The sequence below is a fragment of the Phodopus roborovskii genome, unplaced genomic scaffold (assembly GCF_943737965.1).
Source record: "Phodopus roborovskii unplaced genomic scaffold, PHOROB, whole genome shotgun sequence".
Classification (NCBI taxonomy): Eukaryota; Metazoa; Chordata; class Mammalia; order Rodentia; family Cricetidae; genus Phodopus; species Phodopus roborovskii.
Genome location: NW_026126433.1, coordinates 51,206,360 through 51,219,308, shown reverse-complemented (window position 1 = coordinate 51,219,308; position 12,949 = coordinate 51,206,360). Strand labels below are relative to the sequence as shown.

Below are 12,949 nucleotides of genomic sequence, written 5' to 3'. Positions count from 1 at the left end.
GGAAAGAGTAGGGCTAGGGGAGTGTGGGCCACAATGGAGCACTGTGCAGTTTCTACTTGATTGGAAATCTGCTGGACCCAATATAGTGGTGGAGACAGAAGGTAAAGTTAAGGAGTTTAGGGGAAATTTTTTTTAATCTTGGGTGTACATTTGAAACTTCCAAGACCACAGTCCTGGTAATTGGTGGAGAAGAGTCCCAAGACCAGCAGAGAAAGAAACATCCCGCCTTCAGACAGGCTGGTGGGGAAATGTAGGAGCACTGATCTGGTCCATTTGACCAATGGGAGGTGGATCAAAGTCTTATGACTTATGAAGCTTACATGAATTTTTTAAAGTTTACAACAAGATAAAAGTGGGGCATGGGAGAATAGGAGGGAGAGGGAACTGGAACTGATATGTAAAATAAGATCATTTCTATTTTAAATTTAAAAAAAGAAAAAGGAAATAAACAAACATGAAAAAATCAAGGAAAAAAACAAAGATAAAAGTTTTGGATATGTTAGCATTATTACTGTTTGTTATCTATATCTATATTGAAGTCCATCTTGTAAACGGTAGTAGACTCATGTTTTTGAAGTCTTAGTATATGAAAAGTTTCTATACCCCACAAAGCCTCTCCGCTGATGCAGCAATCCAAATCAGACCAAATCAAACCGAATTAGAAAAACCCCACGTTTAATGGATACAGTGCTTACTCCCAGATGGCCTTCCAGTCCCCCACCACACCCCAGAGAGGAGATGGGAAATAAAAGATAATTTTTAAAATGAATTGCCTATCCAAAACTTAAACAAATAAAAGGAAAATAGTTAATGTATATGGAAGAATGTGCCAAGTTCAAGGTATAGCTGTTGTGAGACTTCTAGGAAAGCTATTTCCACTTACCCCAGACAGAAGGCAACAACAGCCCACTTAAATGATTCTCTCCAGCTGAGGGCAGGAGCAATTCTATTGGCAGCGCTTATAGGAGTATGAGTGGCTCAGCAGCTGCATCACCAAACAGCCCACCTGAGTGAGCACAGATGATGGATGACTCAGGAACCTGCATTGCCCAAGTTCCTTGCCTAACTTGCAGGTGACTATACCTCTTTGCCCCAGCTTTTGACTCTTGTAGAATCTTAGGGAGCAGGCTTGTGAGTCTTGTAAGTTTTGTGAGCTAATCAGAGGGTTTTGTTTTTATTTCTTTTATGTTTTTTTGAGACTATAATCACATCATTCCTCCCTCCCTCCCCCCCTTTTAAAGATTTATGTGAATGGGTGCTCTGCCTGAACTATGTGTACCACATGCATGCAGGGCCCCCGGAGGCCAGAGAGGATGTTAGACCCTCAGATTGGAGTTATCACAGAGTGTTGTGAACTGTCTGTGGGTGCTAGGAACTGAACCAGGGTCCTCTGTAAGAGCAACACATGCTCAGAAAGGAAATGTTTCAATTCAGAGGAAACAGCGATCTCAGCTGAGATGCCCATTAAGAACTATGTAGATTTTTGAAACAGGCTCTCCATATGTAGCACAGGCTAGCCTCAAACTCATTATCTTCCTGAATGCTATTACCACAAGGCTATCCCACCACTACTCCAGGTTCTTTTACATCCCCACCCTTTAGATACTAGGGGTTGAATCTAGAGCCATGTACATGACACTTAGAAGCTCTGCCACCGAACTCACTTCTGGCCCCATTCTTTTACATTTCTAGGCAGAACCATTGTATAGCACAGTACAATATAGATTGAAATATGTACTGTACTTCAGTTTTGTTTTTTCTTAAAAAAATAAGCACTATTATAAGAAATTATAAGGTTTTGTTGTTGTTGCTCTTTTGTTTTGTTGTTGTTTTTTTTTTTTGGTGGTGGTGGATCTTGAACCTAGCATCTTACTTGGCACTCTATCACTAAACTCTATCTCCAGTATTTTCTCTTTGGGAGGGGCAGGGAGGACACTGGGGTTTTACCAATTTTCCCAGAGTTGTTTTGCATTGGCTCTGTAGTCCAGGCAATCCTAGACATTGTGATCTCTCTGCCTTAGGTTTCTGTGCAAGTGGGATGATGCACAACTGGGTCACCATGGCCACCAAGAATTTCTTAATGCCTTCACCTGCCCAAATGATACTTGAACTAAATAACGTGACATCAGGGGCTAGAGTGATGATCCAGTGGTTAACAGTGACTAGTGTGAGCACCAGCTTTTACCTCCCCTCTAAGCCTTCCTCAGTCCAAAGCCCCCAGCTGGGGTCAGATCATAAGCCTGCTGGGCAGCCTGGCTTCTGAGTGCAGCATCCCTGTCCATCAAGGCCAGGATGAAAAAGCTTTGGAAGAAGAGCCAGAACGAGAAGTACCGATTGAAGTACTTGAAATCCCACTAAGTGGCCAAGGCCACAGTGTTTGAAAATGCTGCCATTTGTGATAAAAAAAAATACTCATATTGAGGAAAATTTTCTTAAAGCAAAAAGAAAGAAAATACTGCAGAGGAAGTCTTGCAGCTTCAGGTTGTAGCTAACTGAGGGGGAACCACAGGCCAAAGCTCCTCCCTGCTACTCATTTGCCCCTGGCTTGTGGTGTGACCAGCTCTGTGGGAACTCTACAGGGAGGTTGGCCCAGCACTGGGGCCTTGGAACCATTTGGGAAGAAATCCAAGAAGGAGAAAAAAAGAAAAGGGCAAAGAGAACAACACACTGGAAGTTCTGAAGAAAACATCCAAGAAAAAGAAAAAGGAAGGAGGTGCTCACAAGCCAGTTCCGCCATTGCCCGGGATCCCTTGTTGAATGGCTAATGTTCCCCATTGGGTTTAAAGGTCCATACCCTGGGGAGATGTCATCAACTGACCTGGCTTCCATGATGAGAGTGCCATCTACCCTGTGAGCTACTGTATACTAGAATGAAGACCCACATGAAGTGCCCAGACCAGAAGTGTCCATATCTGTCAAATCAAGAATGGTGGTGTGCCGCCTCAGTTTGAAATTGTTCCTGAAGATGACCCCAGATGCCTGTTATGAATAAGTGCTCAGAGACATCAGTGCTACAAGGGGGACTCTAATGCCTAACCCGCTTTCGTGTGGCACTGGCTTCTTTGAGTTTTCCCACCCAACCACCCACAACCTGATTTACAGTCGTCTAGAAGTCCAAAACTGTGTGAAAGATGGGCGGATGAGATTTGATGCATGCAAACCCAGGAAGGGGTGGCTCTCCCAGGGGCTGCCAGAGAAAGGCGCAGCCCCGAGCCTTGAAGCCTTTGAGACAAACCGTTGATGATGACCATGAGGGTTCTATTCTGTTAGGATCCCTGGACCTACCTGAGCACCAGAGTGCAGTCTTTGTGTCATCTTACCTGCCAGAGGCCTTGACACACAGACCCTTGGTGAATGCTGATCCACAGCACCTGAAGTGTAGGTTGTCACAGTGTAGCCCAAGGCAATCTTTAGATTGATAGATTGAACAGAAAGTGGGTAGAACCCACTTCCTTTTCAACATCATCATCACTTTTTGTTTTGTTTTGCTTTTTGAGACAGGGTTTTTTTGGAGCCTGTAGAGGGACTTGCTCTATAGACCTGGCTGGCCTCAAACTCACAGAGATTTGCTTGCCTCTGCCTCTCAAATGCTGGGATTAAAGGTGTGCACCACCAATGCCTGGCTCATTATTACTTTTTAACTTAAATTTTACTCTGTGTGGAAGATGGCAGCAGTTGAGAAGCAGAGAAAATATTAACACAGTTCTGGCCTCTGAAAGCAATTGCGTTCATGTGCACTCAAACAACACACACACACACACACACACACACACACACACACACACACACGTGCGCGTGTGTATGCATATGTGTGTATATATGTATATATATAAAACACTAAAAATAAATCTTTCAATAATATTATATTGTTTTTAACCCTTTGGAACAAATAAGAACAATGCACCACAGCTTGGTTAGTTTGTCTTTTAAGTCAGTTAACTTGTTGAGATCTTGTTGCTTGCATCCTGTAGTATAGTTTACTGGACTTTTCTGTTATTATAGTTTTCTATACATTAGCTCTTGTATCTACAGACTCATCAGACTTGGAAATCTGCCTGTCTCCCCACCTCACTTGTTACAACAGTGTATGCCTTTGTCTGGTTTATATTCATGCACTTGGCTCCTTTGGGAGACTCATCCTGTCTGTTAATCTTTGTTTTGGTTTATCGAGAGAAGTTTTCTGTGTTTAACAGTCCTGGAACTTGCTCTGTAGACCAGGCTGGCCTTGAACTCACAGATCTGCCAGCCTCTGCCTGGGAGTGCTGGGATTAAAATCCTGAGCAACACATTTTGAAATCACTCCCACCCCCAGCCCCATACACACACCTCGGGAAGTTTCAGACGATCACTTCTGTGACACATATGATTAAGCAACCATCAGTACAAGAGAACATTAGAGTCACAAACTCCACCCCATCTCTCCCTTCCCTTTTCTCGATACCATGGTGAGGCAAGCCTGAAATTTCACTGGGAGGCAAGGGCAAGACCGCCAGTTGGAGGACAGCCTAGGTTAGGTAGTGAGACCCTACTTCAAGAAACAAAAGCAAAGTAAACAAAGCAAACATATTGGGGGGAGGGGAGAGAGAAAGAGGAGCAATCAGAAAGGTTTTTTTTTTTCCCCAGAGGTTTTAGTTCCAGAAGGCAACCAATCATGGCAAAACAGATAATATGCTATTAAAATGTAAACGAAACTTGGGCCCACTGCCATTTAATCAAGCCAGTGATCTTCTGGGCTCGTGGAGAGGTAGCCACCCCGAAATACTCCACCCACGGAGGCGCTAAAGCGGTAGCCTTATCCGGCTACAGACTTTTCCTTCCCTTTTCACCTTTTCGCAGGCTTCGCAAGCAGACAAAATTCTTGGCCTCGGAATCCAGGCCCCGCCCATCACCTAGCCGCCGTTCGCAGGCCTCCCGGGCGGGGCGGGGCCATGGCAGGGGCGGGGCAGCCCCGCCCCTCTCGCGGCCCGGCTGCTGACCGACAAGAGCCGGGAAAGCAGCTGCCGACACAGCCACTAGAGCGGGGCCGGGACGCGAGCGTGAGGCAGAGCGGGTCCGCGCGCCGCCGCCGCCGCCATGGGGAGCTGCGTGTCCCGAGAGGATTTCGAGTGGGTCTATACGGACCAGCCGCACACCGACCGGCGCCGGGAGATCCTGGGTGAGGACCGGCGCCCCGTTATGTGCGCTCGGCCGTGCGCGGGCCCTGCGCGGCCTCCCGCGCGCGCCGCGTGAGCACGGTCTCCGAGGCTCCTTCCAGACGCTCGGCTGTTCGGCCGCCGACGCGGGGCGCGGGGCTGGTTCCGGGCGAGCCCAAGGCCCCACGGATGGGGACCTACGCGTCCCCGCGCGCCGCTGGCCCTTCGGTGGTCAGGCGCTGGCGGCCCCGCCGGCCTGTGAGTTGAGGCCCCGCCGGTGGGGCGACCCGGGCTGGTCTCCTCCTGTCCCGGCGGCAGAATGACCCCTCACGGCGGGAGGGGTGAGTGGGCTCCAGCCGGACCGCCCGCTAGGCCCATGGGCTCAGGGCGTGGTCCTGGGCATCCCCGGGCCCCGGGATCCTTGATCACGTGGTCCAGCCAGCCGCAGGCCCAGCGGGGGACCAGCTCCCGGTAGCCAGAGGCTTCTCGGACTGCACGGCCCCTCCGGGGCGTCCTTTCCCAGCCACCTGCGGGTCTGGCTGCTGGGTAGGAGAGGCGCGAGGCTTAGCCTTCCGGACTTTGGGCCTAGAGGATGTTAGGGGTTTCCGCGTGGGTTAGAGAAGTCTGTCACATCACTGCTTTTAAGGGGACTGATAAGTTCTTAGGTTGAGAACTCTGAATATATTATCCAGTTTAATTCTCCCTTTTCAGTACTTGTCTGGCCCATCCGGGTTAGACTGCAGCTGAAGAATATGCTTTTTTTTTTTTTCCGCTTTTTTTCTTCTTCCTGTTGCTAGAGAGCGAAAGGTTTTTTGTTTTAACTTTTGCTGTTTCTTTAAAAAATGAGGAAATCAATAAAAGGCTACTAAATACGAGGAATTGACTATTACCCACCATCTTTACACTCTTTCTTAAAAATCTTTGCCCATTGGGTGGTTGAGGCCCTGACTTGTTCAGTAGCTAAACTTAGAAATTTCGTGTTTCACAGATAAGAGTGAATAGATGCCTTTCAAAATGGATTTTCCCCCCTAGCCCTGGAATTCAAACTCAGAGATTCCTGGTACTAATTGGTTCTCTACATCAGAGCTGCTCCCCTGGCTTCTGCTGGAGAACTTGAATTGAGTGACTAGGTTGGAAAGGCAAAACTTTATAAATGGCTGTGCTATCACTTGCTTTGTGCTCTTAGGTTTGGCAACTCATTGCTTCACTGCTGTGGTAAATACCTGAACAACACGAGGGAGGAAGGACTTATTTTGGCTAATGGTTTCCTTCGGTGGTCACGGCTGCTATTGCTTTTGGATGGAGGTCTGGTAAAATCATGGTAGAGAGGGCTTGAAGGAAAGAAAGCCGCCCCACCCCACCCCCATGCTAGCCAGGAAGGGGGGGGGGAGAGAGAGCGAGAGCGCAGGCAGGAGCATGTCCTCTGTAGCTTGCCTCCGGTGACCAGCTCTCCCCCCCCCCCAATATGCCATCATTTTGTGAATCCTTGGAGAGTTTAGTCTATAGATTGGGTCAGAGCCTTCCGGATCCTCTCAGTATCAACTAGGGACCACACCTTTCATACTCCCATGAGGTGATAACCACATTTTACTTGTAGGTATTTGACAGACATTTGAGCCTTTTTTTTTTCTCCTTTTCAGCTGTTTTTAATAATGTTCCTTTGAACATTCGTGTACAGGGTATGGATGCTTTTCGTTTGGGGATCCTTTTGGCACTTCTTAGCACTTTGGTTAAATACCAAACAGTTTAAACCATTTTACATTTTTAAAAATTTTATTTTGTTAGTGTTTTACCTGTAAGTATGTCTGTGAGGAGTTACAGACAGTTGAGCAGCCCTGTGGGTGCTGGGAATTGAACCCTGGTCCTCTGAAAGAGCAGTCAGTACTCTTACCCACTGAGCCATCTCTCTAGCTCACCATCTTACACTTCTATTAGCAGTGCATGAAGATTCTGGTTTCTCCACAACCTAGTTACTGCCTGTCTTTTCATGTGTAGGCAGGCACATGGGTGTGCTCCCATTTGCGTGCATTGTGGAGGCCAGGAGATAAGCTTTCAGGAGTGGGCTTTCTCCTACCATATTGCTTTGAGGCAGGGTCTCTTGTTTCTGCTTCTGTGCTGGGCATTTCAAGCTAGCTGGTCCCAAAGCTTCCTAGCTTCTTGGACAATCTTCAGTCTCAGCATGTCTCCTTGCCATACTCCTGCTGGGATTACAGATGCCCACTACTACCCCATGCTCTCTGTGGGTTCAGAGGAGTGATGTCAGGGTTCACTAAACCCTTACTCTACCTTTCCTTTTAATCTAGGACCTCAGGCATGCTAGTCAGGTGCTCTGCCATTGAACTACAACTGTCTTTTTAAATGACAACAGTTTTGTGGTCTCTGTATTTTCCTAAAGGTGTCAAGTATCTTTCATGTGGTTTTTTGGGGAAGGGACCATTTATAAATCTTTTCTATTAGATTTTTTTTTTTTTTGCCTTTTAAAAAGTTTGAACTATACATATTCTAGATATGATTGTCCTATGGAATATATGACTTGCAAATGTGTCTGCCTGTCTGTTAGATTGTCACCTGCTCTTTTTGATGGTATTGTTATAGAAAAAGAAGTTCTGGTTTTTTGTTTTGTTTTATTTTTTTCCAAGGCAGGGTTTCTCTGTGAAATAGTCCTGGCAGTCATGGAACTTAGTCTGTAGTCCAGGCTAGTCTCGAACTCACAGAGATCTGCGTCTTCCTCCCCAGTGCTGGGACTAAAGGTGTGTGCCACCACTGCCCATCTGAAAAAGACGATTGATTTTTTTTTTTTTGGTTTTTTGAGATAGGGTTTCTCTGTATTGCTTTGGAGCCTGTCCTGGAACTCCCTCTGTAGACCAGGCTGGCCTCGAACTCACAGAGATCCACTGCCTCTGCCTCCTGAGTGTTAGAACTAAAGGTGTGCTCCACCAACGCCCTGCTGAAAAAGAATATTTTAATGCAGGTTCAATTTATCATTTTTTCTGAGTTCTACAATTTTGATAGATAGACTTATCCATTTTGAGTTAACTCTTGGTATAGGGAGGAGGTCCAGCTTGATTGTTTCTTGTGTTGATAAGCACTGTTTCAGTACTGTCCTTTCCTGCTGTCATATGAGATCCTTATATATGGGCTTGGGGAGTTTGTCAGAGTAGAATTATTAGGAGGAAGTTAATTGGTCTGATAGAACCATGAAAATGAATTTTATAATTTGAAGCTCTATGAAACAAATGCTAATGCTCTTTCTTGTGTCAGCTGTGCTAATTTAATGGTTTACATAAGATAAATATGCCAGAGCTTTAGTTAGAGAGATAGCTCAGTGCTGCTCTTAGGCAGGGACACAGATTCAGTTCCCAGTGTCACATGGTTGCTCACACCATCTGTTACTGTAGTTCTAGGGGATTTGATACCCTCTTCTGACCTCTATAGGCACTGAATCCACACAGCCCATAGGCATACATGCAGGCAAAATATTCTCACGTGTAAAATAGAAAATAAAAAGAAAATATGTGTGTATTTGTCTAAGCATAGGTGTAATTATTTTAATATAGGAGAATTCAGAATGTCCAGATTGTTTTTCTTGCATAAAATGTTGTGTCATGCTATTTTGTGACTTTTTTTTAACCAGGATATATTCCTTCCCTTTAGGGAATGAATATTTTGTGAAGTCTGTAAGGGGAAGGATTATGATTGAGAAAAGAGGGAAATCTAATTGTATTAATTACAGTTGCTGAACTATTGTGTGCTTTCCTTTGTTCCTGATTGTTTGTATTTCCTTTTCTTACAGCAAAGTATCCAGAGATAAAATCCTTGATGAAACCTGACCCCAATCTGATCTGGATCATATCTGTGATGCTTCTCGCCCAGTTGGCTTCATTTTACTTAGTGAAAGACTTGGACTGGAAATGGGTCATATTTTGGTCCTATGTCTTTGGCAGCTGCCTTAACCACTCAATGACTCTGGGCATCCATGAGATTTCTCACAATTTCCCCTTCGGTCATCACAAATCGCTGTGGAATCGCTGGTTTGGAATATTTGCTAACCTCCCTTTGGGAGTTCCATATTCAGTTTCTTTTAAGAGATACCACATGGACCATCATCGGTACCTGGGAGCTGATGGCATCGATGTGGATATTCCTACTGATTTTGAGGGCTGGTTCTTCTGCACCACTCTCAGGAAGCTGGTCTGGGTTGTCCTTCAGCCTCTCTTTTATGCTTTTAGACCCCTACTCATCAATCCGAAACCCATTACTTACCTGGAAATCATCAATACTGTGATCCAGATCATTTTTGACATTATAATTTACTATGTTTTTGGAATTAAATCTTTAGTCTACATGTTGGCAGCCTCCCTACTTGGCCTAGGTTTGCACCCAATTTCTGGGCATTTTATAGCAGAACATTACATGTTCTTAAAGGGGCACGAAACGTACTCATATTATGGGCCTCTGAATTTACTGACCTTCAATGTGGGCTACCATAATGAACACCATGACTTCCCCAACGTTCCTGGAAAAAACCTGCCCCTGGTAAGTGAAGGACTTGATGTTTTGTTTTTGATGGTGATGCAATCAAATTAGTCATGGCTTGTTTATTGTAAAAAGTAATTTAGTATGTTTTGTCAGATAAAAGGAGAACATATATCCTATGTCTGCTAGCCTAACTTCAGTGAGGATTCAGATCTTCTGTTCTGGGTCCTTAGTGGTCATGCTTAGTGGTCATGCTTAGAGCTTAGACGTGCAAATCTCTTACCTGTTAAATTAGCTCAGAATTCGAAAACTGTTCCTCTGCGGGAAGCATCTGTTCATGGAACATTCATCACCATTAAGCTGTTGTACTTGGCTAAGATGTGTGGCTTTTGTAACACACAAATGAGGTGATCTGCATAACTAATCTGTAGAGTGGACAGTGTCAGTGCCCATGTTGATAACCTTTTCCTGGCCGACCTTCAGTGTGTTATGCCTGGAGTAAACAAAAGAAGACATTGCAGCCTTCATTCTTCCCATCTTTTCCAAAACCAGCCACTCTTATTAACCTCAGTAGTTTTCCTGCTGAGCCTTCTCACCAGCCTTTCTATCTTCAGAGTGAGTAGCCTGACACTGGGGAGGCAGAGGCAGGAGTTCAAGGCCAGCCACGACTGTTCCACAGAGAAACCCTGTCTCAAAAAACAAAAACAAAACCTACTGTTCACGTAGGAAAAAAAAAAAAAAAAAGAAAACTCCATAATTCTAAAAAAATGATATATATGAAAAATAGTTTTTCTTTACTTAAAAAAAAGATGTTGTATGTAAGGGAACCCTAATGGATACTTCATGGTGTCATACTCACTCATTCAAATTTTTAAACACTGTTGAAAAATTACATACAACAGGACAGCCAATTGCAGTGTGTGATTATTTCTTTGGATCTGGTTAAGAAAAGACTGTAAACAATACTGGCTCGGTGGGTAATCCATACCATAAAAATAGTCATCAAAGTTAGATTACCAGGTATAATGGTGATAGGGTTTTGTAGGACAACTGTCTTTGGACATGTTGCAGTATTTAGAGTTGAAATATGGGTTAAGTTGGCACAACTAAGGAAGAAAGCAGAGTGTTTTTGTTATCTACACAGTACACATGTAAGTGTACCAAAGGGCCAATTGGGAAATGGGTGAAGGGCACGAGGGCTCCCTTATCCTCTCAGCTTTTCAGTTGAAGAGAAAACAACACCAAGTCTGTGGAGGCATCCCTCTGTGTCATTCTGCTGGTATACTAGCAGACATAATTTGGCAGTCCATGTTTCCCTCATTTGTGTCAAGGGAACTGAGTTTATTTTTTTAGAGAACTCTTACTTTAAGAAAAAAAAAAAAAAAAGGATCACAAATTAAGGAGAAGAATCAATCAACCATTAAGCAAAAATTTCCCTCAAATATGTGTATTTTCCTGGAACAGTCCCCAAATTAAAAACTTAGTGTAGTTCAGGCGGTACTTATTTAAAGCCCTTGGTAGACCAGTGAGACTCTAGCTTCCTACTCTTCCTTCCTATCTTCTTACTCTTTTGTTAAGTTAATACTCAATAAACAGCCATAGAGTTTGAAAGCCCTGCCTTTCCTGTTCTTCTAAGAGGTCTGTCTCCAAGGAATTGTTTATTCAGTAACTACCTAACATTTATTCACAGTCCCTATGTACGTTAATATTTTAATTTTTATTTTACGTATATGTATGTTTGCAAATATGTACATGTACCATGTGCGTACCTATTGCCTCAAAGGCCAAGACAGAGTGTTAGAACCTCTGGAACTGGAATTATAGGCTGTTATGAACTACCATTTGAGTGCCGGGAGCCCTAACAGGTCCTATGGAAGAGCAGCCAGCCCTTTAGCCACTGAACTATTTTTCTAGCACCAATACAAAACATTTTGTTTTTGCTTTTCAAGACAGGGTTTCTCTGTATAACAACAGCTCTAGTTGTCCTGGAACTCACTCTAGACCAGGCTGGTCTGGAACTCTAAAGAGATCTGCCTGCCTCTGCCTCCCAAGTGCTGAGATTAAAGGAGTGCACCACCAGACTCCCGCCAAAATATTTTTTAAGCATACTTTTCTTCAGTTCACAACTTTCTAAGAATCACAGCCATCTTGTGTCAGTGTGTGAATTGGACCTTGCTGACAAATACCCCAGGTTTAATTCTTAGTATTAAGGATTTGAGGTTTTTAGCTTTATGTCTTTATAATGTCTACAATTTATCGACTTCTTGTGCTAATGATGATCTTTAGCACGTTTTCATTCTCAGGAATGTCTTGACTCAAGTGCTTGTCCAGGCTCTGAACTGGCTTTATCATTTTACTATTTGGAAGGCTAGCATCTTTCTGATTGCTACTGGCTTTGCCCTAAATCCATTGTGGATTTTGATGGAGCTGTTTATGTCATGTGATCTGCAGACATCTTATTCATGAAGAACTGCAGGCCATCTGAAGGACCATGAGCAAGGGTGTTTCCCTTTGGCTCACTTGGTATTTGTCCCCCAGTCTGTCAGACACTCAGCTGTCATCTTGAGGCTTCAGTAACACTCACTGTTCACTTTGCTTTTGTTCACTTCCAGGTGAGGAAAATAGCAGCTGAATACTATGATAAACTCCCCCAGTACAACTCCTGGATCAAAGTACTGTATGATTTTGTGATGGATGACACAATAAGTCCCTACTCACGGATGAAGAGGCCTCCAAAGGGGAATGAGATTCTGGAGTAAAAACCACAGCTAAAGGAATTCCTCATAATAGCTGATAAAGTGGAATTTTTATTTTGTTAATTTTAAGATGAGTGATGCCTAGAAGCTGCACTGTCATAATTCCCAACCAGGATCTTGGTGGCATCAAAAGCTACTCAGCCTTCTAACAGCCGACTCTTGCGCTTACCTGCACTCATGCATTATACTACTGTTACTAAGGGTATCTCCACCTGTGTCTGTCATACTTGTAAGCATATTATAAAAAGCTTATGTTATTTTTCACTATAAAATAATAAACTGAACTGTTAATTGCCATACCTTAATAATCATTGCATTTTTGTATTTTACTAACTATATGCTATAATTACTAGAGTGCTGTGGGAACTTATAATTTCATTCAGAAGTTTCATTACAGGCTTGACTTTAGTTCATGTAGTATTGTGTAACTCTCCTCTAGATTTAAACATCTGTTTATGGAGGGAAAGGGGAGGCTTATAAGACTCAGGAAGCTGATAAAATTCTCCATCACAAAGCCCTCCTCATGCAGTAGGGCTTTCCAGAGCCCCTGTCTGAGTCCTACAGGCAGCCAGGAATTTCATCCTT

At 44.0% G+C, this 12,949-nt stretch overlaps 1 protein-coding gene and 1 pseudogene across 1 annotated transcript; both read left to right on the top strand.

Moving 5' to 3' along the window:
• Window positions 1-2,280: 2,280 nt before the first annotated feature.
• LOC127223259 (transforming growth factor beta regulator 1-like) lies at window positions 2,281-3,419 on the top strand (annotated as a pseudogene).
• Window positions 3,420-4,989: 1,570 nt separating this feature from the next.
• Window positions 4,990-12,659, top strand: Degs1 (delta 4-desaturase, sphingolipid 1). Its single transcript, XM_051186480.1, has 3 exons — window positions 4,990-5,155; window positions 8,926-9,668; window positions 12,221-12,659. The coding sequence occupies exons 1-3, from the start codon at window positions 5,074-5,076 to the stop codon at window positions 12,365-12,367; spliced, it is 972 nt and encodes a 323-aa protein (XP_051042437.1). The 5' UTR covers window positions 4,990-5,073; the 3' UTR covers window positions 12,368-12,659.
• The last annotated feature ends 290 nt before the right edge of the window (window positions 12,660-12,949 follow it).

Coding starts and splice junctions, on each gene's coding strand:
- Degs1 (XM_051186480.1), top strand. CDS start 5,074: ATGGGGAGCTGCGTGTCCCGAGAGGATTTCGAGTGGGTCTATACGGAC. Junction 5,156..8,925: donor CCGGCGCCGGGAGATCCTGG/GTGAGGACCGGC, acceptor CTTTTCTTACAG/CAAAGTATCCAGAGATAAAA. Junction 9,669..12,220: donor CTGGAAAAAACCTGCCCCTG/GTAAGTGAAGGA, acceptor GTTCACTTCCAG/GTGAGGAAAATAGCAGCTGA.